Source organism: Hyperolius riggenbachi, chromosome 6, assembly GCF_040937935.1.
Source record: "Hyperolius riggenbachi isolate aHypRig1 chromosome 6, aHypRig1.pri, whole genome shotgun sequence".
Lineage (NCBI taxonomy): Eukaryota > Metazoa > Chordata > Amphibia > Anura > Hyperoliidae > Hyperolius > Hyperolius riggenbachi.
The window spans coordinates 332789348-332817106 of record NC_090651.1 but is presented as its reverse complement, the minus strand read 5'-3'; the positions used below and the strand labels follow the sequence as shown (position 1 = coordinate 332817106).

General features: G+C 45.9%; 1 protein-coding gene across 17 annotated transcripts in view; it reads left to right on the top strand.

Moving 5' to 3' along the window:
• Positions 1-306: 306 nt before the first annotated feature.
• The window catches only part of POU2F2 (POU class 2 homeobox 2), a 330684-nt gene continuing 303231 nt past the window's right edge, over positions 307-27759 (top strand). For 7 of the 17 annotated variants that reach the window (XR_011022197.1, XR_011022196.1, XM_068241483.1 and 4 more), the window contains exons 1-3: positions 476-643; positions 8443-8533; positions 18338-18420. Coding sequence is in view for 14 of the 17 variants with exons in the window: in XM_068241483.1 (XP_068097584.1) it covers positions 18387-18420 (34 nt within the window). In the remaining 3 variants the exon portion in view is untranslated. The other 10 variants (XM_068241471.1, XM_068241469.1, XM_068241470.1 and 7 more) reach the window with 10 other exon arrangements.

Genomic DNA, 27759 nt, shown 5'->3' with positions numbered 1-27759 from the left:
ACTCTAGGGAAATACAAGTGAGGACAGACCAGCAAAGGTTCAAAAACATCTTCATCTAACTTTACACTTATCAGAGTATATACCTTGTATAGTTGTACTGACATCTTTTGCCCAAGAAGCGTGATCCAGGTAGTTGCAGTTCCGTAGCAGACTGCTAGGGGTCGCCCTTGCACGTACCTCCCGTTTCTGCAGGAAACTTTCCTACGGTCCGCAGTGGCTGTGCTAAAACAAGAAGCGCACATTGCTGAAAAGAGGTGGGGATGTCTATCCAATCAGCTTCCTCCTCCCTACCGCGCCCCGCCCCACCTATCTATCCTTCTGCGCACAATCTGCACACGGTGCGGCGCGATGAACTGTCTGCACCAATCAGAGAGCGGAGCTGTGAGGTGAGCCTTGCCATTTCCTCACACGCAGCAGGGGGTGGAAGCGAGATCTGTTGTCATGGGTGCTGCGAAGTCCGGTGGGGTTGGAGGATCTTTAGGAGGGGGAGTTGTTCTTACTTGATTTGCATAGGATTATTCATGGTTTTATTTACATTAATTGTACATTCAAGTAGACCTGTCACTGGTTTTGATTTGGACAACACCAGGCTAACCTGCGTGTAGGTTTCTCAGTTGATTTAGTTGCTGTGTGGGCCCATTGGGTAGGTTTTGCTTCATCACCACGTTTAGGTTTTGCTTCACCACGTTTCGCGCTGAATTGAGAGGAAGCTGGTTTCCCACCCCGTGCCTGATTTTTGTGGAGGTTTTTTTCTCACAATTTCTGTGCATATCAGGGGGAGGGAAGTGTAATATGAGTGTGGTCAGGATTTCAGTGGTGGATTATGCTTTCAGTGGTGATTTATTGTTTTCAAATATGCCCCAGTATGTGGGTTCTATTCTATATTCTATTATACTGTCGATAATTCGCAATGTATAATACCTGTTAGTGTCCTTTAGGACCCGTTTCCACTTGTGCGGCACGATTTTGATGGGAAAATCGCGGCAACCAATCCGCATGCGGTTTCATTGCCGTTTCTATGTGGATTTTCACGCGGAATCGCTCACGGTTTTCACAACGCGATTTTAACCATGTCAATGCTGGCATGCAATGACATGGGTTTTTAAACGGAAATGCCGGGAAAACCGCAAGACTAAACCGCTTGCGGTTTTCCTATTTAGTTACATTACCGACGAATTTGCGGTTTTCCTATTTAGTTACATTACCGACGAATCGTGTGCGGGTGTGCGGCGTGCGAATTCTGATGGGGCTGCCGTGCAGATTTTTTCTGCACGACAAACCGCACAGAATCATGCAGAAGTGGAAACAGGCCCATCCACTTCTATTGCTTGTGCGAATCTGCATGCATAAAACGCAGGCAGATTCGCTGAAGTGGAAACGGGCCCTATAGGAAACCAGAGATGATGTAATAAGCATCTTTTATACTTACCTGGGGCTTCCTGCAGCCCCCATGCTGGCCCTGGGCTCCATCGCTGTTCTCCTGGGCTTCCCATTCCTCTGCTGTGTCCCCAGGTATATAGCTAAGTTGCGGCCAGCCGTGGTTCACCGTGCATTCCAGCCCGTGACCCATGCTCCCGTCGCCGGGAGCGTTCTGCGCCTGGGCAGGTAGTACTGCACATAACGGCTAGGGGCATGTGCGTCGAACCATGACTTGCTGTGACTTTATATTGGGGGACCCAGCAGAGGGCCCCAGGAGAATGGTGATGCAGCCCAGGGCCAACATTGGAGGAAGCCCCAGGTAAGTATAAAAGCTGCTTATTACATGATCTCATGTACAGTTTAATTTCTATAGCTCTTGCTGTAATTCCCTCCATTTATATTAATCCTGTAAAAGTCCCTCTTTCATTGCACATGCTATGTTGCCCTTCATTTTATATTTCCATTGGTATTGTGCACTCCATTTATAGTGTCCCTTATATAGTTTCCTTCATTTAGATTACACCTTTTATAATACTCTGCATATCCTTTGCCCCCCTGTAATAGTGTCCTCTGTTTATATTGCTCCCTCTATATTGTCCTGTACTGTTGTGCCCTCCAAATCATATTACTCCTCTTGTGTCCACTCAGTAGTGTAACAATAGGGGATGCAGAGGTTATGACCGCATTGGGGCCTTTGGACCAGAGGGGCCCTCCCTTAAAGGGGAACTGAATATTGCTAAAAAGCAAACAATTTCACTTATCTGGGGCTTCCCCAAGCCCCCAGCAGCTTTCCTGTCCTGCACCGGTCCTGCGCGATCCTCCGTTCTCCCGTCGCCAGCAAGTTTCGTTGCCGTCAATTTGTAAGTCGACGGCAACTGTGCCTGCGCACCCCGGGCTACGCGTAGCTTTCTGTGCGTTCCAGCCTGCTATAATGTCCTGCGCTAATACATCTGCAGTGTACCTACTTCCTGCTTTCATGGAAGCAGACATATTGTTAACATCCTGTGTTTACAAATTAGGGTACTATTCCGTTAGCCGGGCACAACCACTAGGTGGCGCTAAGTAATGTAGAATGTAATCCCCCTCAGCCTGCAAAATCCCAGCGGCGTTAATTACTATTCCCCCTTCAGGCCGCCATGGATAGTAGGGAAAGAAGTAACTCTGCTGCCAGCGATCGGTGGCAAGGGAGATTACATTCTACATTACTTAGCTCAGTTGAGCCCGGCTAACGGAGGTTTAGCGCCACCTAGTGGTTGCGCCAGGCTAACGGAAAAGAACCAAAATTAGTTGCTTTGCCTGGCAGAGAATATTCCTGAGCTGACAGCTGAGGGATCAAATTACAGTGGTGATTAGTCACAGATGAGGGGGAATTAGACAGGCTAAACCAGGGGTCCCCAAACATTTTGGGTCGAGGGCCGAGTCAACATACTTAAGACTGCTGGGGGGCCGGAGTATACATAAGTATAAGTATACCTAAAATAAAACTGGAATATCTTAAAAAGTCATTTTTAGGAGAATGAAGATAGATACAATCGTTTGTTTCATTAGTTTATTTTCGCCTCGGGTGTCCTTTAAAGGTGTAGCAGACCGTATCTATAAGTAATACATTTTTGTGTGGGGGGCCGGTAAAAAAGTCTCAGGGGGCCACATTCGGCCCAAGGGCCTTAGTTTGAGGACCACTGGGCTAAACGCTCTAAATACACAAATACATACAGGGTGCATTTCTCTGTTTTCCTTTTGTCCTGTGCAATAGTTCAGGTCCACTTTAATCCCTTGTGCAAAACATTGCCTTATCTTTACAGGAGCTTTCTTCATTCTTCTAGGTTTTTTTTAGGGTATTACATTAGATCTTGGATTGCTTATTATCTGCTCTCTTACTGCATTGAACAGAGGTAGGGTTAATTGGGAGTATTATTAGTGATTTTTTTTACAGCTCCTTATTTTAAAATAACATCTTTTTTTTCTGTTGGAGTTCTTTAAAAACACAGGTTCAGATGTGGAGTGCTGTGCCCCCGGTGGAAAGGTCATGTCGAAGGGTCTGGGGGCTTGTGTGGCCTGGAACAACATTACATGCGCAGGTCTTTGACGACCGGCATTTATGGCTACGTCTGTGAAAGCACAGGTGATTCAATTAGTGAATCAATCACGGGGATTGACTTAACCCGATTCACTAATTGAATCATCCTTGCTTTAGCAGAGATAGCTTAAGGCCGGAGACGTTGAGGAATGAAATCGGGCAGTGCCTGACTGCTGATATTTAATTGAGGTTACACAATATTGGAAGCGTGTAGTGGCATGTACTCTGTGCGCTGCTGGAGGTTTTTTATTTTTTCCTATTTTTTTTTCCTTTGAGATGATTCCTTAAAGAGAACCAATCACAAATGAGCATATGTTTATGATCTAAATCTCTTCTGTGAAGTCATGAATTGTGCAGAGCAGTATTATGGACCTGTTTATAAAGAAATTGGATGTGATAAGATCACCACTTTTGGCTTCTCCTCTTTTCAAAACCTGATTGCCGCTTTTTCAACTGCAAAATTTATTGTTAAAAGGGCAGTCAGGTTTTGTTACTCGGCGATCAGTGCTGTGATCACTGTGCAGTAGGAACCTGCACACAAGATAGAAGGAGAACACAGAGAAATCCACCCTGCATGTGTTTATAGAGAACAGCCTGTCTAATTCTCCCTTCTCAGCAATTAATGAGCTAGTGTCATTTGAGCTCCCAGCTGTCTGCTGAGTTGAGAGCTAATATGTAAACACAGGAGTTTTACCCTTTCTGTGCTCCCAACAAACCAGGAATAACACACACTGCAGCATCTCTGAAGAAGCTCTATAACAAGGAAATGTTTTTCTGTAAAGGTTATTATGCAGGTGCTTATCCTTTAGAGCAGAGAGGAAGTTCTGAGTTCAGGTCCGCTTTAAGCTCCATTTATGTGAATGAGGTAACGATTTACCTTCTTGCCAGAAAATGTTGTGGCGTGCAGCCCTTTGACTGTCTTTGTGTAGGTGTCCTGCTGCTTCTTAAAGTGTCTATCTGTGACAAAGTGAGTGGACAGGATGTTTCAAGCAAATAGCATTGTGGCTCACAGTGTGATTTACTCCTGCTCATGCTGGGCGGATCCTTTCCATAGGACAGCACAGACTGCTCAGTAGAGAGCAGGGCAGCATATCTGTACATGTAAAATGATCACGTATTGTCTACTAGCTTTAGAAACTTCTATTCGCCATGGCTTCTAACCAGGGTTGTGCCTACTGGGGCAGCAGCATGTGCAGCCACAGGGGGCTGTGAGGTCCCCAACTTCTTACTCTTACCCCCTTCAATAAAGGTTCTGCTTCCCTCTCCTGAGTGGGTGTTGTGGTCAGAGCAAAATTTAAAGGCATCTTGGCTGAAACTCATGGATCCAAAAAATACACATAATAGCTCCAAAGACAGACATAGGCCTCAATTCACTAAACTTATCTCCTGTCTTTAATAACTCTTCTAGAGTTGTTACCATGGTGATAAGGCATGTCGCATTCAGGAAACATTTTACCTCAGGCAAGCCTAAAGTTAACTCTTCTGTCTTTAAATTAACTCTCCAATCCTTAAAATAACTCCAGAGTTAAAGACAAGCTAGCTGTTAATTAGCTGCATGTGAAAATAACTACAGAGGAGGTAAATTAACTACAGAGGAGGTAAATTAACTACAGGAGAGGTAACTTAAAGCAGTGGTTCCCAACCTTTTCCGGCCCGGGGAACACTGTCTGACCAAATTTTTCTTCGGGCAACGGCGCGGGGGGGGGGGGGGGGGGGGGATGCGGCCCCCGGTTGTTTGCGCGACCTAGTCGACAGTGCAGTGCGCAGCAGGCTATGGGGGGGGGGCTGGGGTGCGGCTGCATAGCTAGCATAGTTGCCCCAGTGTAGGGAGTTTAGTTGCCTCAGTGTAGCGAGTATAGTGCCCTAGTATAGTGCCCCAGTATAGTGCCCCAGTATAGCCAGAATAGTGCCCCAGTATAGCTAGTATAGTGCCCCAGTATAGCCAGTATAGTGCCCCAGTATAGCCCCCCAGTATAGCTAGTATAGTGCCCCAGTATAGCCCCCCAGTATAGCTAGTATAGTGCCCCAGTATAGCCAGTATGGTGCCCCAGTATAGCCAGTATAGTGCCCCAGTATAGCCCCCCAGTATAGCTAGTATAGTGCCCCAGTATAGCCAGAATAGTGCCCCAGTATAGCTAGTATAGTGCCCCAGAATAGTGCCCCAGTATAGCTAGTATAGTGCCCCAGTATAGCCAGTATAGCCCCCCAGTATAGCTAGTATAGTGCCCCAGTATAGCCCCCCAGTATAGCTAGTATAGTGCCCCAGTATAGCCAGTACAGTGCCCCAGTATAGCCCCCCAGTATAGCCAGTATAGTGCCCCAGTATAGCCAGTATAGTGCCCCAGTATAGCCAGACTAGTGCCCCAGTATAGCCAGACTAGTGCCCCAGTATCGCTAGTATAGTGCCCCAGAATAGTGCCCCAGTATAGCCAGTATAGTGCCCCAGTATAGTGCCCCAGTATAGCTAGTATAGTGCCCCAGTATAGCTAGTATAGTGCCCCAGTATAGTGCCCCAGTATAGCGCCCCAGTATAGTGCCCCAGGATGGCCAGTATAGTGCCCCCCGCCCGTCCCCGCCGCTGTTATTACCTTAACAGCTGCCGCTCCTCCCCTCTCGGGCGCGTGTATATTCAATCAGCATATCTCCGGCTGCTCTGTGTGATGCGGAAGGAAGGAGGGCAGCGGCTTCCTGTAACGGCGATATGTATCGCCGTTACTATGGAAACCGAGCCCTGCCTCCTGCGCATCACACAGAGCAGCCGGAGATACGCTGCTAGAATAAACACATGCGCTGGAGAGGGGAGAGCGGCCGCTGCTAAGGTAATAGCAGCGGCGGCCGCGGGGACGTTCGGGAGGGGGGATTAGAGGACGGCACACCAGGCAACGTTCCGTGGCACACTAGTGTGCCGCGGAACACTGGTTGAAAAACGCTGACTTAAGGAATGAAGAGGTAAGATAACTCTCTCACGTGTGGAGGTAAGTTTTCTCTTGCCTTATTATCTCAAGCATGATCTTGGTGAATTGAGGCCATTGGCCTCAATTCACTAAGATCATGCTAGAGATAATAAAGCAAGAGAAAACTTACCTCCACACGTGAGAGAGTTATCTTACCTCTTCATTCCTTAAGTTACCTCTCCTGTAATTAATTTACCTCCTCTGTAGTTAATTTACCTCCTCTGTAGTTATTTTCACACGCAGTTAATTAACAGCCTGTCTTTAACTCTGGAGTTATTTTAAGGATTGGAGAGTTAATTTAAAGACAGAAGAGTTAACTTTAGGCTTGCCTGAGGTAAAATGTTTCCTGAATACTACATGCCTTATCACCATGGTAACAACTCTAGAAGAGTTATTAAAGACAGGAGATAAGCTTAGTGAATTGAGGCCACTGTTGGTTCAACATATCTAAAGACAGGTTGGCATGCTCCCCTCCCCTTCCCAGGCCGTGACAAGCCTAGTCTTATGCTAGCGGTGCATGCAATCAAGTCCTACGTATACAATTAGTTACCCATGACTAGGTGTATATGCAATTATATTAAAAGCCTAAAAGCAGACTTAAAGTGGATCCAAGATTAACTTTTACTCATTGCATAATTGTGTTCCTTTCCTATTGTTTATAGGGCATTCCTCAAGCCAAATACTTTTTTGTTTTTGTTTTAATACTCTAATTCCCTATAAACTAAACAAGCCATGTCCAAAGGCACTTTCAGACAGTAGCAAGGGCTCACGGGAGCTCAGTCTGGGCAGGAGGAGGGGGAGGTATTACTAGCCAGAGATTTCAGAGGCAGAGGAGAGGAGGGATAAGGAGGGGGAATTAGGTTTTTTTTGCTCAAGATGCAGATAAGCCTGCCTCTGTGTATTGTTTACAAACAGCATGGCTGCTATCATTGTATCACAAGAAGAAATAATCATATTCTAATAAAGCTGTTTGCAGCTAGATTTGCTGTGTAACCTATCTAAACTTTAGATAAGATATATAGACAAGTTACTTGTTATAGTTAGTTTTTCATCTCGGATCCACTTTAACTACGGTTGCCCACTAGCCTTTTAACCCTTGTGGGGTGCAGTTAAATATTGAGTGGGGGGAGGGGGGGGGAGCATCAAAAGGCACTTAGTGTCACAATGATGGAAGCTTTCTGGATATGTGCAGGTATTTTGCTATCTTGCCGAGGGTTTGTAATTGGAGAGTAGCTGAAACAAACAGCAACGCAAATGGTAAAAGCAACCTAAGGTGTGAGACCTATGGAAGCGGCCATATTTATTTCTTTTACAATCCCAGTTGCCTGGCAGCCCTGCTGATCTTTCTGGTCAGTAGGGTCTAAGTCACACACCTGAAACAAGCGTGCAGCTAATCTTGTCAGATTTGTCATAGACATCTGATCTGCATGCTTGTTCAGGGTCTATGGCTTTGAAAGTATTAGAGGCAGAGGATCAGCAGGATAGCCAGGCAATGTGCATTATTTAAAAGGAAACAAACTTGTCATCCTCCATATCCCTCTCACATTGGGTTCCTTTTAAACACTCGGCTTAGTTTAATTCTTCCTCACGTCATATTCACTTTACAGATAGCTTTTACATGATCTAGCTCTAGCAGAATTCCTTGATAACTGTTTTTATTGATGGTAAAGAGAACCTAAACTGAGAAGGATGTGGATTTTTCATTTTAAAATAATACCAGTTGCCCGACTCTCCTGCCGACCCTGTGTCTCTAATACTTTTAGACACAGTCCCTCAACAAGCATGCAGATCAGGTGCTCTGACTAAAGTCAGACTAGATTAGCTGCATGCTTGTCTCAGGTGTGTGATTCAGCAACTACTGCAGCCAAAGAGATCAGCAGGACTGTCAAGAAACTGGTATTGTTTAAAAGGAAACATCCATATCCCTCTCAGTTTAGGTTCCCTTTAAACCTTCATTTATACTAATATCACTTGCATATTTTTAACATACAGGGCTGATATGTATTATACAGACCAAGCCTTTACTTGGTCTTCATCATCGTTACATGTAAGTCTTAAGGTCACAGAAGACAGCCATGCACTGGTAAGTGTCACAGTGTTGTAATCTGTTATTTTCTTCTACAAATATACCTGTGCTGCTCAGTGCCAGTAGATTTATGGATGTTGTGGCTCAGCAGATCATGCAGTGCCAATAACTGTAGTCAGAAAAATGCAGTGACATGAGCTGCGGCCTCCACTGAGGGGAATATGGGCTGCTTTACGTTTGTAGTATGGTCTGTGGCTTAGCTTCTTTGGGCCTTGTTCACACAATCATATTAAAGCAGACCTGAACTCAGAACTTCTTTTCTGCTCTAAAAGATAAGCAACAGCATAATAACCTTTAGAGAATAACACTTTTTGTTACAGCTTATAAAACTCCTGCAATAAATCTGCAGTGTGTCTTCCTGCTTTAACCTCTTGACGACCAGCTAACGCCGATTGGCGTAAACTGGTCGTCTGCGGGTTTCCATGGAACGAGCGGCCTTTCCATGTCCGTTCACGGAGGCTGTCTCCGTGAACAGCCGGAGAGCCGCCGATCGCGGCTCGCTGGCAAAATGTAAACACGCGGGGAAGAAATCCCCGCTGTTTACATCATACGGCGCTGCTGCGCAGCAGCTCTGTAAGGCAGATCGGCGATCCCCGGCCAATCAGAGGCTGGAGAGTAGCATATGACAGGCTGAAGCCCATCCTACAATGTGCAGGACGGCAGCTCAGAGGGGAAGGGAGAGGGACAGAGCGCCGAAAACGCTGCGAAGGGGGGCTTTGAAGAGCCCCCCCCCCGCAAAGCACAGAGAGCCAGCGGCGATCAGACCCTCCCAGCAGGACATCCCCCTAGTGGGGAAAAAAGGGGGTAAGTCTGATCGCCCTGGCATAATACTGATCTGTGCTGCGGGCTGGAGAGTCCACGCAGCACAGATCAGACAGAAATCCACTGGTCGTCAAGTGGTTAATGGAAGCAGGGAAAGGGTTAACATCCTGTGTTTACATATTAGCTGTGTCTGTCGCGGACTGCTGAAATTCTGTGCTGACACAGCTGAGAGATCACATTACACTTATAATTACTTGAAGATGAGTGAGAATTAGACAGGCTCTTCTGGTTAAGGGCTCTGCCTCTGACACAGGAGACCTGGGTTCCAATCTCGGCTCTGCCTGTTTAGTAAGCCAGCACCTATTCAGTAGGAGACCTTAGGCTAGTCTCTCTAACACTGCTACTGCCTATAGAGGGCGCCCTAGTGGCTGCAGATTTGGCGCTTTGAGTCCGCCAGGAGAAAAGTGTGATATAAATGTTATTTGTCTTGTCTAAAAACACACAGGGTGCATTTCTCTCAATCTTACTTATGTCCTGTGCAAGAGTTCAGGCCCACTTTAACCTCCTTGCCGGTCTAAAAAATCCGGCAAGGAGGCAGCGCCACACTTTTTTTAAAGGGCTCGCTACATGATAGCCGCTGAGCGGCGGCATTCCCCCACCCACCCACTCCGGCATCCCGCCACCCACTCCGATCGCCTTCGGCGATCAGAGTATGCAGGAAATCCCGTTGAGAACGGGATTTCCTGCAGGGCTTCCCGGTCGCCATTGCGATGGGGCGGGATGATGTCACCGACGTCGGGACGTCATAGGGAATCCCGATCCGCCACTCAGCGCTGCCTGGCACTGATTGGCCAGGCAGCGCAGGGCTCTAGGGCGGGGGGGAGCGACTCGGCGCGGCGGATTGCGGCGGATCGGCGGCGAGCGGCGGCGAGCGGAAGTTACAAACAGCTAGCAAAGTGCTAGCTGCTTGTAACAAAAAAAAATTATGCAAATAGGCCCAGCGGGGCCTGAGATATCCTCCTGCGCAGGTTACCCCGAGCTAAGCTCGGGATAACCGGCAAGGAGGTTAAGCATTTGAATGCTGCTCTATGGTTGGGCGTAGTAAAAATAAATGGGCCGCTCTATGAAGACCACATAAGTAGAAAGTAAAACTTAGCAGGAGAATTTTACGTGAACACTGCCAGAAAACTTAGTTGTTAAAAAATGAAATGTTAACACACATACAGTACATTGCTTTTCTCTGGTCAGACTCAAAGCCAGGGGTGTCAAACTCAAATACAAAGTGGGCCAAAATTGTACACTGGGACCTAATCGCGGGCCAACCTCAATGCCACCTTCTTCTCTGATAAAGTTCCCAGTTGGCCCCAAATCCCTCACCTATACAGTTCTCTGGTGTTAAGTGCTTTGCCCCTCCCTCCCCCATATGGCTTCCCTGGTGTTCTAGGGCTTCACCTCCAATGTAGCTTCTCTGGTGGTCTAGAGTGGGCCAAACATAATACAAAGTGGGGAAACCGCTTGAGGGCCAAATTTAATGGCTCTGAGGGCCGGATTTGGCCTGCAGGCCAGAGTATGACATGTATGCTCTAAGCACTTGAGAACTGAAGCAAGTAAAAGTGTGCTCAGTTGGCCACCCCGGAACAGTAAGGAGTCTAGCCCATGGAATGGACTACTTACTGAATATGTACTGGTTTCAACCATGATCTGAATCCTGGTCTTTTATGTCAAAGGCTGCAGCGGTCCAACCTCCCGGTCCTCATTTGATCGGTGGCACCTGCGGCCCTTCCCTGTAACATTATTATAAGCAGGTGAGGTGTCATATGTGCCTCTTGGAGGCATGCTATGGTAAAACCTCATCAACAGTGAATCCTCCAATGTTTGCTTCATGCAGCAGAAAGTCTAGAACTGGCCCTGGTCAAAGGTCTCTAAACTGTACACTATCCAATATGGTGCATACATAGTACCATAGGCACAAGGCCATGGGCTGCAGGGCAAAATATTGCAGTGTGTCCCCAGATTTTTGCTCTGCGCTCCCCTTCTCCAGCCTATGTAGCAGGGTTATTTGGTTGTGGTGCAGACCTCTACAGCCCTGTTTTCTACACACCATTGGAATACAACTGACAGTACCGAAGAGCAACAGGAACCACTAGAACAGAACTACGTAACAGCAGGAGAAGTTAAAGACTGCCTGCTAATAACTACACTTCTGGCAGTGTTATTAAATGGGCACTATAGCGAATGAGGCATCCTTAATTTATAGAAATAATGAAACAAGCATGTGAAGTATCAAAAAAGTAGAAATGATTACAAGCATAACAAGCACAGTCTTTACAAGTAATCACCTAATCAGTGTGCATCCCATCGCTTGTGTAGTTAGCGAAGGGGATGCCAATCAGCGCATTCACTTGTGGGAGACATCAAAAGACACTGCTGTTCTTGTGCAGCATTTCTCTCCCGACAAGGATGAGGTAGAAATGTTGGTTTGTTCCTACCTTTCATATCTCCCTCGTGCTGCTTCCGAACTGCCTTCCTAGCTACCTGTGTGCGCCCGTCACCCACTTCAGTGTAATGCGCATGTCCATTATTCTTTCATGTGCAGTACACTCGGGTGGGGGAAGGACACACACATAGGCATCAGGTACCCAGACTGAGTGCCCTTCTTTCTAACGTGTTTCAATAAAGGTGCCCATTAATAATACAATTTAGTGAACGATCAACCTTCTGAATGAATAGACCAGATAGTGTTGATGGTGACAATCGATAATAAACCATGGGCCTGATTCACAAAGCTTTTCTGTTAAATGATTTCACCTTCTTTATTAACTCACAATTTATCTCTCCTTAAATGACTTAACTCATGATTTAACTCTTCTTATCTAACTTAACTCATGGTTTGGCTCTCCTTATTTGACACAACTCATGGTTTAGCTCTCCTTATTTGACATAGCTCATGGTTTAGCTCTCCTTATTTGACATAACTCATGGTTTAGCTCTCCTTATTTGACATAATTCATGGTTTAGCTCTCCTTATTTAACAATAACAATAATATTTATATAGCGCTTTTCTCCCTGGGGACTCAAAGCGCTGTGACCCTGCATTATGCAGTCTCAAAGGCTAGGGAAAAGAGGTGAGTTTTTAGCCTTTTTTTAAAGCTGTCCAGAGAAGGAGCCTCTCGTACTGATTGTGGAAGTGAGTTCCATAGAGTAGGGGCTGCATAGGAAAAGGCCCGAGCACCAAATGTTAAGTGTATCCTGGGAATAACCAGCTTCATCTTGTTGGCAGAGCGGAGGATGCGTGGAGGGGCATAAAGTTCCAATAGATCCGCTATGTATTTGGGTCCCATGTGGTGTAGAGCCTTGAATGTCAGCAGGCAGATCTTAAAATTGATTCTCCATTTTACTGGCAACCAGTGAAGAGTTTGCAGTACTGGGGTGATGTGTGAGCTGCGGGGGGCATTGGCTAGGAGTCTGGCTGCAGCATTCTGTACTAGCTGTAAGGGGCGCAGAACCTTATCTGTAGATCCGATTAACAGGGCGTTGCAGTAGTCTAGGCGGGAGGATACAAATGCGTGAACCAGGGCAGGTAGGTCTTCAGCTGGGATTAGGTGTTTTATTTTCGCTATATTTCTTAGATGGAAGAAGGAAGACTTGACGACAGCTGATACCTGCTGTCTGAGTTTTAGATTTCCATCCAGGATCACCCCAAGGTTTCGCACAGAGTCTTTATACTGTACAGTATCTCCCCCAATTGCTAGTTTGAGGTGGTGAGCGTTTTGAACTTTATCCATCATGTGTGGACCACCTACCACCAACACCTCTGTTTTGTCGGAGTTCAGCCTCAGCCAGCTGGTGTTCATCCAATTTTGTAAATCCACTAGACACGCATTTATGGATGCTGATGGGTCTTGGGTGCCAGGCTTGAAGGACAGATACAGTTGTGTGTCATCTGCATAACAATGGTATCCTAAACCATAGTTCTGGATTATTTTGCCCAGTGGGAGCATGTAGACTGCAAAGAGTAATGGTGATAGTACAGAACCCTGTGGAACTCCATAGGCAAGTGGCACTGGATTAGAGTAGTGTGTGCCCAGACATACTTGCTGTGTCCTGCCAGATAGGAAGGTCTGACATAACTCATGGTTTAGCTCTCCTTATTTGACATAACTCATAGTTTAGCTCTCCTTATTTGACATAACTCGTAGTTTAGCTCTTCTTATTTGACATAACTCATGGTTTAGCTCTCAATATTTGACATAAATCATGATTCAACTCTCCTTATCTAACTTAACTCATGGTTTGGCTCTCCTTATTTGACACAACTCATGGTTTAGCTTTCCTTATTTAACATAACTCATGGCTTAGCTCTCCTTATTTGATGTAACTCACGGTTTAGCTCTCCTTATTTGATATAACTAATGTTTTAGCTCTCCTTATTTGATATAACTCATGGTTTAGCTCTCCTTATTTGACATAACTCATGGTTTAGCTCTCCTTATTTGACATAACTCATGGTTTAGCTCTCCTTCTTTGACATAACTCATGGTTTAGCTCTCCTTATTTGACATAACTCATGGTTTAGCTCTCCTTATTTGACACAACTCATGGTTTAGCTCTCCTTATTTGCGACAACTCATGGTTTAGCTCTCCTTATTTGACATAACTCATGGTTTAGCTCTCCTTATTTGACACAACTCATGGTTTAGCTCTCCTTATTTGACACAACTCATGGTTTAGCTCTCCTTATTTGACACAACCCATGGTTTAGCTCTCCTTATTTGACATAACCCATGCTTTAGCTCTCCTTATTTGGCACAACTCATGGTTTAGCTCTCCTTATTTGGCACAACTCATGGTTTAGCTCTCCTTATTTGACACAACTCATGGTTTAGCTCTCCTTATTTGACACAACTCATGGTTTAGCTCTCCTTATTTGACACAACTCATGGTTTAGCTCTCCTTATTTGACACAACTCATGGTTTAGCTCTCCTTATTTGACACAACTCATGGTGTAGCTCTCCTTATTTGACACAACTCATGGTTTAGCTCTCCTTATTTGACATAACTCATGGTTTAACTCTCCTTATTTGAAACAACTCATGGTTTAGCTCTCCTTATTTGACATAACTCATGGTTTAGCTCTCCTTATGTGACATAACCCATGGTTTAGCTCTCCTTATTTGACATAAATCATAGTTTAGCTCTCCTTTTCCATTTATCTCGTGAATTATGTGTTAGTTAAGTTAAGGTGAAAAATAAGTAACCTTTGTGAATCAACTCCCATGGATTTATCAGTCCTTTCATGGATCCATTTTGCAGATTTATTTTTGAAATGATTGGAAAGGTAACATCTTTTATTTTATCTCATTTATGGGCCTGATTGATCGTTTCCTTCTGATATCAATGATCGGATCGGAAGGTCAGTCATTCACTAAAATTGTATTGTTAACGGGTAAAGAGGAACCATAATGCCATATAGCAGAATGCAGTAAACTATTCAGGATAACCACTGTATATTGTTAAATATCCTGGTTTCAGCATCAGAAACTCTTCCTATATCTATATATTGCTATGTAGCCCCACTGAGATTTAGCCTAGGCTGTTATGCGGAATTCTCCCCACCAGAGCATTCGGGGAGAACAGAGATTTGTTTTCTACTGGCTTTAGAACTCTCTGTAAACAAACATTCCACAGAGATCACCTGCCAGTACTAAAGTTGCTGCCCGTGATAAAGTTCAGAAAGTAAATCAGGGAGAGGATGGGCAAACATTGAGGGAAGGAACACACTAGGCAGAATCGTATATACGTTTTCTGTAGCACATAGTGGAAAACGCATATGAAATTCTGCCTAGTGTGTTCCTACCCTGAGGCCCCTTCTACACTTATATGCGTTTTCTATGCTTGCGTTTTTAAAAACGCTGGTTTTGTTGCATATTATTCGAAAATGCATAAAATGAAACCAATGGGAACGCAATGGATTGCGTTTTTCATGCGTTTTTAATATGTGTTTTTTTTTATTGTTTTGTGGTGTATTTCTGCTTCCTGTGGTCTTCCTAGCGATTTGCATAAAACTCAATGTAAAAATGCATTGAAAACGCACTCAAATCATATATGCGTTTTGTATATGTGAACCGCAAACACGTAAAAACGCACGCAAAACGCTAGAAAAGAAAACGTATATGCGAAAAAATAAAAAAGCGCTCATACAAAAAAAACGCACATGACAGAAAACATGACCTTTCACGCTTTGTTATGTGTGCACCCAGCCTGTAAGAAAACTGATTTTTAAAGTAATGTCCATGTTTTCCTATGGCACAATTCCCACTACAGTATATGCATTTTAACTGAAAGCCTTTTCACAATGCACTGCTATGGAAAAATGCACACATTAAGTGTAAAAGGGCCCTGACTAAATCATTTATACATAAATATTGTAAAAACAAGAAAGAAAAGATTTTAATTTAAAGGGAACCTGAACTCTTTCACAGGACAGAAGGAGAACAGAGAAATGCATGTATGTATTTAGAGAGCGCCTGTGTAATTCCCCCTTATCTGTGACTCAGCACAAGTTGTAATTTGATCCCTCAGCTGGCCGCCACAGCAGAGAGCTAATTGGTTAACACAGGATGTTAGCAATATGTCTGCTTCCATGAAAGCAGGAAGTAGACACACTTCAGATTTATTGCAGGATTTGTAAAGGTTATTATTCAGTTGCTTATCTTTTAGAGCAGAGAGGAATTCCTGAGTTTAGGTCTGCTTTAACCACTTAAGGACTGCGGTGTTAAACCCCCCTGGTGACCAGGCCATTTTTTACTAAAAGGGCCACTGCAGCTTTAAGGCCTAACTGCAGGGCCGCACATGTCAGCACACAAATGACCCCCCCCCCCCCTCCTTTTCTCCCCACCAGCAGAGCTTTCTGTTGGTGGGGTTTGATCGCTCCCCCAGTGTTTATTTTTTTTTTGTAAATATTTATTTTCTATTTTTTTTTAATACATTTCATTTTTTTTATATTTTTCCCTCCCCCAGTCAGCCTATCATAGTGATCGGCTGTGATAGGCTTCAGCCTATCACAGCGGATCACTTGTGTGTCCCCCAGGGGGGCAGCCGTGTCACACGGCTGTCCCGTGTACAGCGCTGCCTTAGATCACAGCGCTGTACTTAGTTATTAGACGGCGTTTCGCCATCTAACAGTCTCTGAGCGACGATTGCTGCTGGGAGACTGAAGGCGTAGCGGAGCTCCGTCATGAGAGCGGAGATGCGCACGCATTAGCATTGGTGTGGAGTGGTCCTAGGGCTGCCGCCGTGTGGATCGGTCGACAAGAGGTTAAAGAGAACAGACATGAAATGAAGGTTGCTATGTTTGACTGTGTCAATGTGTGTCAAAGGCATCAATATATTGTGTCTATAGGTTCTCTGGAGTCAGCATGAAACTGGATTTAGGCTACTTGCACACCAAGACGTTGCATTAGGTGCTACGTTAAGGTCGCATAACGTGCACCTAACGCCAGGCCTGGTGCTCTTCGATGTGGACGTCAGAGTGCGCCGCGTTGTGCAGCTCACTCTGGCATCCGTGATGCGTACTCTTGGACGCATGCGGCATCACGTGGTCCCGCCGGCCAATCGCCGCACAGAGCAGCCGCACCAGGAAGTAAACACTGCACGTCACAACGTGCAGTGAATATTAATTAGCCATGTGCCTGGCCGCTCTCCGCTCCTCCCCAACATGACTGAGCATGTGCAAACAGTCTAACGCAGCTTAAGCCGCTGTAACGCCGTAGCATGCTGCACTTTCGGAAGAACGTGCAGTGTTACATGTAACGCAACGTGGGCAGTGTGAACAGCCCACTTGTGTTACATTTCTGTACAGTGGGGGAACGTTACAGGCTGCACTAACATGCGCCTGTAACGTCCCTGTGTGTAAGCAGCCTAAGGCCCGGTTCACACTTGCGGTGGCCCTCCGGAATCGCCGTGCCGGAGCCGCACCGCCTGCAGAACGGACGGAACGGACGCACGGCATAGCAATTAAAGCCTATGCGTCCGTTCACATGGGTCCGTTCTGCAGAACCGGAGCCGGACCGGATCCGGACTCCGGCCTCCGTTCCAACATGCGCTATTTTTTCATCCGGCCCCTCCGGCAGCCGTATCCGGGGCGGAGCCGGACTGCACCATCCGGCCAATACAAACAAATGGGAACCGGAGGCCGCACAACACACTGGCTGAGAAATCCGGATCTTCTACCCCACTTCCTATGCGGATTTTTGCGGCGATATTGGCTGGGGACACATGGGCAAGCATTTTGGAGTGGAGCAGCACGAGCTGGAGGTGTTGGCAGGATGTTGGCAGCATGTCGGAGGTGGAGGTGAGTGCTAAACAGCAGAGGGCCTGATTCCACAGGTCCCCCTTCTGCTGACCTCCCAGACCCCAACATTTTTTTTTTTTTTTTACGTATATTTTGCCAAACGGATCCGGATCGCATCCTGATTACCACCTGATGCAACCTGACCGGATCCGGATCGGATCCGGATCAGAACCGTACGGTTCCGATCCGGTCCGGATCCGGTCAGGTCATCCGGTCCGTTTGGCAAACAACCGCTAATGTGAACCGGGCCTAAAGGCAAGCGAAGATGACTTGGAAAACCATAACTAATTGCTGTTGTTCTCTTGACCTCTATATGTTGCACTGCCTGGTGTTTAGTTTCCCTTTCTACACATCCTTCCAGAAACAGAAATGTTAATCTAAAGGTCCCTGTTCATAGAGAGTCATGGAAATCCTGATGGTGGTCAGATTGCACCTTCATGTCCAGCCGACCTTTGATATGTGTCTTGGTAGCTTTATGAGGTCTGAGGCAGATTTTTTGCTAACATTAGCCATAAACAGGATAATTTTATTGAGGAAGTTAGTTTCAGGCTGTGGGAATCATCCTGCTGTACAGACTGCAAGGGGGAAGGCATAGACCGAATTCATCTGAAAACATTGCAGACTGTAACAATGCCAGTCTGCCACATAGAACTAAAACAAGCTCTTCCTTTGGATGTCTTCACAGGTCTAGAATAACAATCGTGCTTTGGTTAAAGATGGAGCATTGATCACCTATGGACATGTTTATACACAGGAACATTTATGAAGGTTGGTTGAACCTAGGTAGAGTCACCTGGTGAGTTGTCATTCGCTGCTGATTTTTGCAGGTGGAGTTGTCTGGTAAATGCTGACAAAAACTGTTTCACTTACCTGGGGCTTCGGCCAGCCCCTTGCAGCCTTCCTGTCCCACGCCGGTCCTCCACAATCCTCCGTTCTCCCGCTGCCAGCTAGCCAGTTACCGTTGATGTGGCAACTGCGCCTGCGTGCCGCGTGCTATCTTTCTTTGTGTTCCCGCCCGCAATAGCGTCCTGCACAGGATGCTATTGTGGGCACAAATGCAAAGAAAGATAAGTGTGGCTCGGGGTGCGCAGGCGCAGTTGCCGTCGACTTATAAGTCAACCATACAGCGGTAACGAAGCTAGCTGGCGGTGGGAGAACGGAGAATCGTGGAGGACCGGCGTGAGGCAGGAAGGCTGCAAGGGGCTGGCAGAAGCCCCAGGTAAGTGAAACACTGGGTTTTTTCACTTTTCAGTTCCGCTTTAACCACATTGGCGGTAATGACGAGCTCAGCTCGTCCATTACTGCTGCAGGGGATCGCTCAGGCCCTGGTGGGCCGATTTTCAATTTTTTTTTTAAAACATGCAGCTAGCACTTTGCTAGCTGTGTGTTGTGATCGATTGGTGCCGATGCGCTGCTATCCGCCGCGTTACAGCCCCCCCTGAGACCCCTTGCGCAGCCTGGCCAATCACCGCCGCGATGACGTGGCTGATGTCATCCCGATCATCGCCATGGCGACGGGGGAAGCTCTGGAGGCGATCGGAAGGGGTGGGGGGATGCCGCTGAACAGCTGCTTTCATGTAGCTAGCGCTAGGCTAGCTACATGATTTAAAAAAAGAAAAAAAATGCTGCGCCGCCACCCTGACGATTTCAATGGAACGCCAGGGTGGTTAAAGTGGTCTGAAAGCCAGCATTTCTACTTTGCTCTAAAAGATTCCTCACAGCTTCACTATCCCAGACATTTTTTAAGCAGAACATCACTGAAATGGTTAAACAAAGCAGTTTGTCCTGCTATTAAGCTTCAAATTCGCATCCAAACTTCAGATAACAGTATCTTTGTTTGCATTCCAATGTTGTTACAATGTGTGTAAACACAGTGTAACAAGTTAAAAGGAACTCTCTTTGCTTCAGACACACACACAGTTCAGAAAACCTAATTAAAAGATGTTAATATATAATAAAAAGCAGTTTGAATACAATGCAATATCAGCTATTAGGACACGATAAACTACACTTTGGAAACTTGTAATTTGTAAACAGACAATATTACATATGCACAAAAGAAAATATGATAACTGTATGAGTAATAAAAAGTAGGAAAACACATTTTTATTGAATGTTATGTCAGAGTTTCAGACCACTTTAACTCAGCGGAGGGAATTCTCTGGATACTCCAGATGGTTTAGTACCACCATTTCACTTTATAAGCGAAGCAAATATTTTGGCAAATTATATTTGATTAGAAGATTTCTGCATGCATTAGAAACCTATTTACTAAACCCCGGTAAACTTAGCGTAGGGGGGAACTTGTAAGCAACATCTTGCAGCAGCAGTGGCCAATTTAAAAATAGTTTTACTGTGGTTTAGGTATGATTCTGTAAGGGCACTCACTAAACATTTTCATGAATCCTAGCAATGGGTGGGTTATGAGGGCAGAATCAATGCCTGATCAATTAAGAATGGCTAAGCTTTTATTATTATTTATTTATATAGCGCCATCATCTTCCATGGTGCTGTACAGAATAAGGTTGAATCTGGCTGGTTACTAAGTGGGGGTGGAGGTGGCAGGGCTGTGGAGTCGGTACAAAAATAATCAGACTCCGACTCCTCAGTTTATGAAACCTCCGTCTCCAGGTACCCAAAATTGCCCCAACTTCTCGACTCCCGACTCCTTAGTCTAATTGTTACTAATTTTTTAAAAAAAAATTGGTTCAAAAATCATCCGACTCTGAGACCTCAGTTATTGAAACCACCGACTCCAACTCCAGGTACCCAAAATTTCTCTGACTCCTCGACTTCGACTACAGCCCTGGTAGGTGGGTAGATACTGGCCACACTGAATACTGGGGTGGGGGGGGGGGGGGGGTATAGGATACTGGCTGCGCCAAATACTATGTAGTGGAGTGGGGAGATACTGGCACTTTGTGCTAAGAGAGGGTGGATTTGCGCTGCCCCGCATGCGCAGTAGGAGACTGTGCGGCCACATTTCCTATAGAATGATGCTGCTGGAGGTAAAATACTAAATATCTCCTCTCCCACACCTCTTACATTCCCCAAATTTTCAGGGTAGGGAGGGGACCCCCCAAACGACCTCTATACCAAATTGCAGCCCCCGAGACCCGCTGGTTCCCGAGATAGATTTCTCTAATCTATCTCCTGAACCAGCGGGTTTCGGGGGCTGTAATTTGGCATAGAGGTCGTTCGGGGGGTCCCCTCCCTACCCTGAAAATTTTGGGAATGTAAGAGGTGTGGGAGCAGAGATATTTCGTATTTTATCTCCAGCAGCATCATTAACTTCACACTGAGCATGCATGCTACTCAGTGTGGAAGGGAGCTTCCGGGCAGCGCAATCAGACATTACATCGGTCAGAGTCGTAACTACAAATCATAGGGCCCCCCAGCAACACTTAAATGGGGGCCCCCTAATGTTCACACTCTAACCCTTGCCTACCGCTGGTGACCCTCATAGCTTGGGGGCCCATCTTGCCAGGGTCATAAAACAAGTGTGGACATCATAACCTTCAAACACATAACAAGTGTAGCCACAAAAACATCTGAGCTAAAGGATGGACCCCTTTATTGGAGGAAGTGAAGTAGTAGTTGGGGCCCCCTTACAGCTCTGGGCCCCCCTGCCATCTCAGGGACTGCCCCCTTGCAGTTATGCCCCTGTTAGTGGGGAGGGGGGCAGATACTGGCAGCACTGAGTGGGGGTTGGGGTGGCAGATGGAGGCCAAACTGATTACCAAGGAGGGAGGGGGACAGAGCCTGGCTGCACTGATTACCAAGGAGGGAGGGGGACAGATCCTGGCTGCACTGATTACCAAGGAGGGAGGGGGACAGAGCCTGGCTGCACTGATTACCAAGGTGGAGGGGGACAGATCCTGGCTGCACTGATTACCAAGGGGGGAGGGGGACAGATCCTGGCTGCACTGATTACCAAGGAGGGAGGGGGACAGAGCCTGGCTGCACTGATTACCAAGGAGGGAGGGGGACATATCCTGGCTGCACTGATTACCAAGGAGGGAGGGGGACAGAGCCTGGCTGCACTGATTACCAAGGAGGGAGGGGGACAGATCCTGGCTGCACTGATTACCAAGGAGGAAGGGGGACAGATCCTGGCTGCAGTGATTACCAAGGAGGGAGGGGGACAGATCCTGGCTGAACTTATTACCAAGGGGGGAGGGGGACAGATCCTGGCTGCACTGATTACCAAGGAGGGAGGGGGACAGATCCTGGCTGCACTGATTACCAAGGGGGGAGGGGGACAGATCCTGGCTGCACTGATTACCAAGGAGGGAGGGGGACAGATCCTGGCTGCACTGATTACCAAGGGGGGAGATGCACTTCGGCACTACAAGGGGTCGCTGGCTTTAATTGGGGACCGCGAGCTGGTTTATGGCTGACATTAACTCCTCCTGGTCCTCAACTAGAGCCAGTAACCCTCCTGGTCACCTCTTGCAACCATTAAGTTCCTGGGCTGACTTATAATGGAGTCTTCTAAAAACAAATCCCGTTAAAGAGGGCCAAATATTGAAGTTGACTTAGGCTGTACGGTATGTATGTATTATTATTGTTATTATTACTATCAGTTGTAGTAATAATTTGTGTTTCATCTATGTTATACAGTACATTTTGGAAGGATCTTAAGCAAAATTTTATTAAATTAGATATTACACAGAGGAAACGAGCCTGTAGTCTTGTGTTTGCCATGGATTGCATTGCTTCACTTTATTTTTTGCACATAAAAGTTCTAATCTGCATTTCAATTATTTTGCCTATTGTACTGCTTCCTCTGAGAGTGCAGTGTAAATGAGAGTCACATGATCACAGAATCTACCATGATCATGAGTAAATGGTCAACAGATGGCCATCCTCCTGGTGCACTTGAGGGAGGAAGGGGAGACACTCGATGGGCCAGGTTAGCGGTCTATGAAAAAATGAGGGAATGTGCATTAGATTGGGTCTACTGTATTTATTCTGAGTGCCGAAAAATAGCTCACCCTGCTGCTGCACAAACTCTGGGGCTGCTTAAATTGCTATTCCCACTTTGAGTTGTAGCAACTCAGGGAGGAACAAGTAAATCGGGCACTGGCTATTGCCGCCGGATGAATTACTCTTTTCTTGCTATTTTTTTTTTTACTTATTTGTTCAGCGGCCAGATCAGACACGCAGCGCTGGCACCGAAACAATTGACGCTGCACCAAAATCAGCTGGTTTGCAATAGATTGCCCTGCTAAGCTGAGACCTGCACAAACGTTCATTGATTAACACCCTGAAGGATAGTTAGTGATTGTTTCAGGTAACAGTTTTAGGAGCGATTGGTGTACAGCCCCACTGCTTGGCTACAGCTGAGCTGCCTGGTTAGTTTGAAGGGGACGTGAGCAGGAGACATTGACCAATGAGATTAATTCATACTGGATATGTGGCGATCCAGTACAGCAGAGCATTAAACCAAGTTGTAGTGCACTTATACTGGTGCTTGGTTTTCACTTGCGGCGATCATGATCAGTTTTCTAAAGCAAGGAAAATGTAGTATCTCTACATAGCTTTAGTGTGTCTCTGTAGGTTGTATCCGCACACCTCAGCTGCACTGAGCACATTTGCACTCTAACCGAATAAGCTGCAGAATGAAAGCTCTGTCACAGTGCTAGTTTGACGTGTTACACAAGCACATGCTCTTATCTGTTCTGGTACACTCTATTTTGTGTGTGTTTTAATTTTCACCTCTGTTTGTTTTTCTCTTATATTTAAAATCCCATTCTTTTTATCGCTTCTCTAAATAATTCCCTCTGCTTTCCATCCTTCCTGTTTCTCCTCCCTACCCTTCCGAAGACACGAGGGGGGTGGGCTGGGTCAGAAGGCCTTTGGCCCCCGGGACTATAGGGGGAAGGGGAGGCAGAGGACAAAGGCCATGGTGCTACTGTCCCTTTGTCTAAAAAGGAGTGACAGCAGCAGTTCTTCTGATTGACTGCAGGTGGCGACAAACTGATAACCAGAAAGATCAAGTATCCTGTATGCTGACAATAACTGCTGTAGTTTACGTATTTCTTATAAGAATCTAGCTTCATAAAATAATCCTTCACATATGCTTGTCTCTATATATTCACTTTATGTATGTAGCATATATTCTTCAGTAAAGGTTATATTGAACCATTAATATCAGTGCCTTTTTTAAAGGAACACTTTGTCTATTGTCTATTGACAGATGATCTACCTTTCCTCTTAAATGTAATTGTAATGCCTGGAGATCCCACCACAACAAAGAGAGAAAGGACATAGGAACTTCATGCAGATAGTATTTCTGATGAGAAGAGGTGTGTACAGAAGTGATTGTTATTGTTTGGACCATCAGTTTGATGTCTGCGCAAAATCACGCATAATAAGCAATCTGCCGCAGCAGATTCTATAGCCTTAAAGTGGACCTGAACTCTTGCACTGGACAGAAAACATAGAGAAATGCATCCTGTATGTATTTAGAGAGTTTAGCCTGTCTAATTCTCCCTCATTTGTGACCTGAACTTAGAACTTCCTCTCTGCTGTAAGAGATACGCAGCAGCATAATAACCTTTAAAGAAAAACATTTCTTTGTTACAGCTGATAGAAATCCTGCAATAAATCTGCAGTGTGTCTACTTCCTGCTTTCATGGAAGCAGACATAGGGTTAACATCCTGTGTCTGACACAGCTGAGAGATCACATTACAGTTGTGATTAGTCACAGATGAGGGGGAATAAGACAGGCTAAACTCTCTAAATACATACAAGGTGCATATCTCTATGTTTTCCTTCTCTCCTGTGCAAAAGTTCAGGTCCACTCTAAATAGGTAAGAATGAGCTGTCATGAAGAGATGCATTATGGGTGCACCATTAGGTGAGGAGAGTCAATCCTATGATATCACTTTCTGTTTTAAGAAAGCAGACCTGCGATTCTTGTGGAAGATCTGGACAGGCAAGTTGGGTTTTCTCTGCTGATCAACACTGCATGGCACTGGGATGTTTCCTTGCTTTCCTTCTATCTCTGCCTCACACCAGTAAATGCACATGCTAATCCATCTGATCCATCCCTCACCGCCATCCTCTGCTTCCTGCATCCTCCATTATCGCTCCTGGTAAGTTCGGGAGTCTGGGCTTGCTGCGCATGCTTGGCCCAGCTGTGCGCGTGCCCCCACGTGGGAATGTGATGGGAGAGTGTGTGCAGCCGCACTGCACCTGCACTGATTGACCGAAGTTACCGAGCCCAAAAACGGAGGATACAGGAGGCAGAAGATATCAGCAAAGGAGCGATCAGGCGAAGGGGGCTAAAGGAATTTTTTTCCTACTAGTCAATTCAGGTATTCTTTAAAGCGAACCTGAAATTCAAAATGTAACATTTTCTTCTTAGAGAGGGAAGCCTCAGGATTCTAATGAGGCTCCCCTTGTTTGTTCCAATTCCCCTGTTGCAAAGCGCAGCCCCCTTCACATCGGGGCTGCGCAGGTCCTCTTTCTATTTCAATGGCCGCACGAGCCTGATTGCGCAGTAGCATGGAGCCCGCATCTCCATGCTACTGCACTGGCGCGGGCAGGCTCAATAGGCCATTGCGTGCACTTGACCCAGGAAGAGGAGCTGCATGTGATTAGCGACAATGCATTGTCGCTAATCTTCCGGGGGCCGCGCTCTGCAACAGGGTACTACGGAGTAGCGAGGGAAGCCTCAATAGGATCCTGAAACTTCCCTCTCTTAAGGTGCGTACACACGCACTATTGTACCAAATGACAGGTCCGTCAAACCTTCCCGCGGCGCAGTGGTTCTGCCGACAGTTGTACGTGAGTACAGGCTGTCGGCAGACTGATAAGACTGTTTTTGCCCGATCCGCCCGGGGGATCAATCAAAAACAGTCTTATCAGTCTGCCGACAGCCTGTACTCGCGTACTACTGTCGGCAGAATGACCGCCCAGCGGGAGGGTCTGACGAACCAGTCGTTTATTACAATAGTGCGTATGTACGCACCTTTAAGGTAAGGATCTAATTTTGTGTACACTTTAAAGGGCATTTTATTGATAAGGTGTGAAAATGTCAAAGGAGAAATCTTAGGAGAAAAAGTGAATTGCATATGGACCAAGGTGTTCAAAGGCTTTCACATGGTGGATATTTGAGAATAATCTCCCTATTTCAACAACCTCAATACGTTTGGTGATAAATGCCCTAACATTATTGCTTTAGTGATATAATTCATTCCTGCTGGCAAACTTTAACATCTCACCTGAAGCTTGAGTTGCTTGCTGTAGTATAAGTGGTCCCACAAATTGTTATAATACATAGGAAGTACAATGTTGCTGCCTTGTTAAAGCAGGAGGTAATTGCAGGTAATTCAAGCACATGTCCAGGAGGTATTGTATTCTTCCTTGTTGGACATGTGCTCGAAACGATAACCTGCAATTACTTTGTATTTTGAGAAGGCAACACTGTACTTTGCAATGCTTTCAGTAGAGGCTTTTTAGGTTCCTTTTAGTCTACTACACAAAAACCTAGTGGTTCTCCATTACCTGTCTGGGTACCATTTGTCTTAGTAATTTCTGTTGTGACTTAAAGAGGCACTGTAGAGACATATAGTAGAATACAGTTAAGTATTCAGGATACCCACTTTTATGGTCATTTTCCTGGTTTCAGCATGACAAACACTTCCTAGATTTATATATTCCTGTATATTGGTATTTGGCCCAGCCCTCCCAGTGATGCTTAAAGAGTACCCGAGCCGAAGCTCGGGCACAAAATTAGATTCTAACCTAAAGAGAGAGAAGCCTCAAGATCCTATTGAGACTTTCCTCCCTGCTGTGATGTCCCCCGTCGCTGAGCGCGGCCCCCCAGAAGGTTAGCGACAAGGCATTGTCGCTAATCATATCGGGGCTGGGCAGCTCTTCTTCGTCTAGCATGGCTGCGCAGTTGCAGACCAAGCCGGAGCCACGGGATTTGTGGTGCTGTGCATGGGCGGGCCTGCACGGCCACGCTTCAGGAAGAGGTGGGGCGTGATCAGCAATGTGGGGCTTCAGATCAGCAAGGGAAGCCTCAATAGGATCCTGAGGCTCAATAGGATCCTATTGAGCGCTGCTATTAATGTATGCATAGGGATACATTAGTATGGATACATTAGTAGCAGCGCTTTGCTGATCTCCGGCAACCAGCAAAGCGCTGAAGAATCGCCAAGTGTGAACTAGCCCTTAGAAACTCTATCATTTCTTAACCAAACAGGAAGTGGGGAAATCTCCCTGAGAATGACATAATCAGCAGCAGTCCCTCATTTTCTTTCCCTGGAAAAAGTGCTTTGCGTACTAAATCCACAAAGCCTAATGGAAATTCCAGTGGGGGGATATTCCTCCAATAGGGATGCAGAAAGCAATAAAAAACCCCAATGCAATTGAAAAGTTTGGAGTGGAGTTACCTAAAAAAGGTGTTTTGTGTATTTTAACTCTGATCAAAGTATGCAAAGATTTTGAAGTGGTATTGGTTGTAAAGCTGATGTAGATAACTGATATTTTCCCAGGAACGTAAGGTTGAGTCGTGCGTGGTTTGAACTGGGGAAGATAAGAATTCTTCCTTTAGGGGTTGTTTGGAGAATGGAATAACTGTCCTTCTGGGAATAGTTTACACACAGCTGTAAAGATTTTTATAGACGTAACATGATGGAAGGACAGGTTCACTTGGGTAAGTCAGTGTTCTGCAAATCGTGAAATAAGCACCCTTACTGAGCAGTTATGGTTGTGGGATCCTCATATACATAGTTTAGCATTGCTTCTGTGGAGCCCAGCTCTGCCTTCGCTTCCGTCACAGGGCCACGTCCAAGTTCATCTCATTCTCTCTCTCCAGCAGCCCAGACAGCAGCCTATCAATAGGTTAATCCAGAGGTCGGCAGGTCAGGATTATTGAGAAAGTGATTAGGTCCCCGTCAGATCAATTCCTCCTTAGCTGCCCCTCCCTGGACACATAAACACCATTGATTTTGTGTGTGTTTAACATGTCTGTGGAAGGACATTGATCCACCTTCCTGGAGAGAGAAAGGAGGGGCGAGTGCTTTCTCCAGCTCCCTACACCCTTCTTGCCTACAAGCAGTTACTGTAATGGAACATGTCTCAATGCT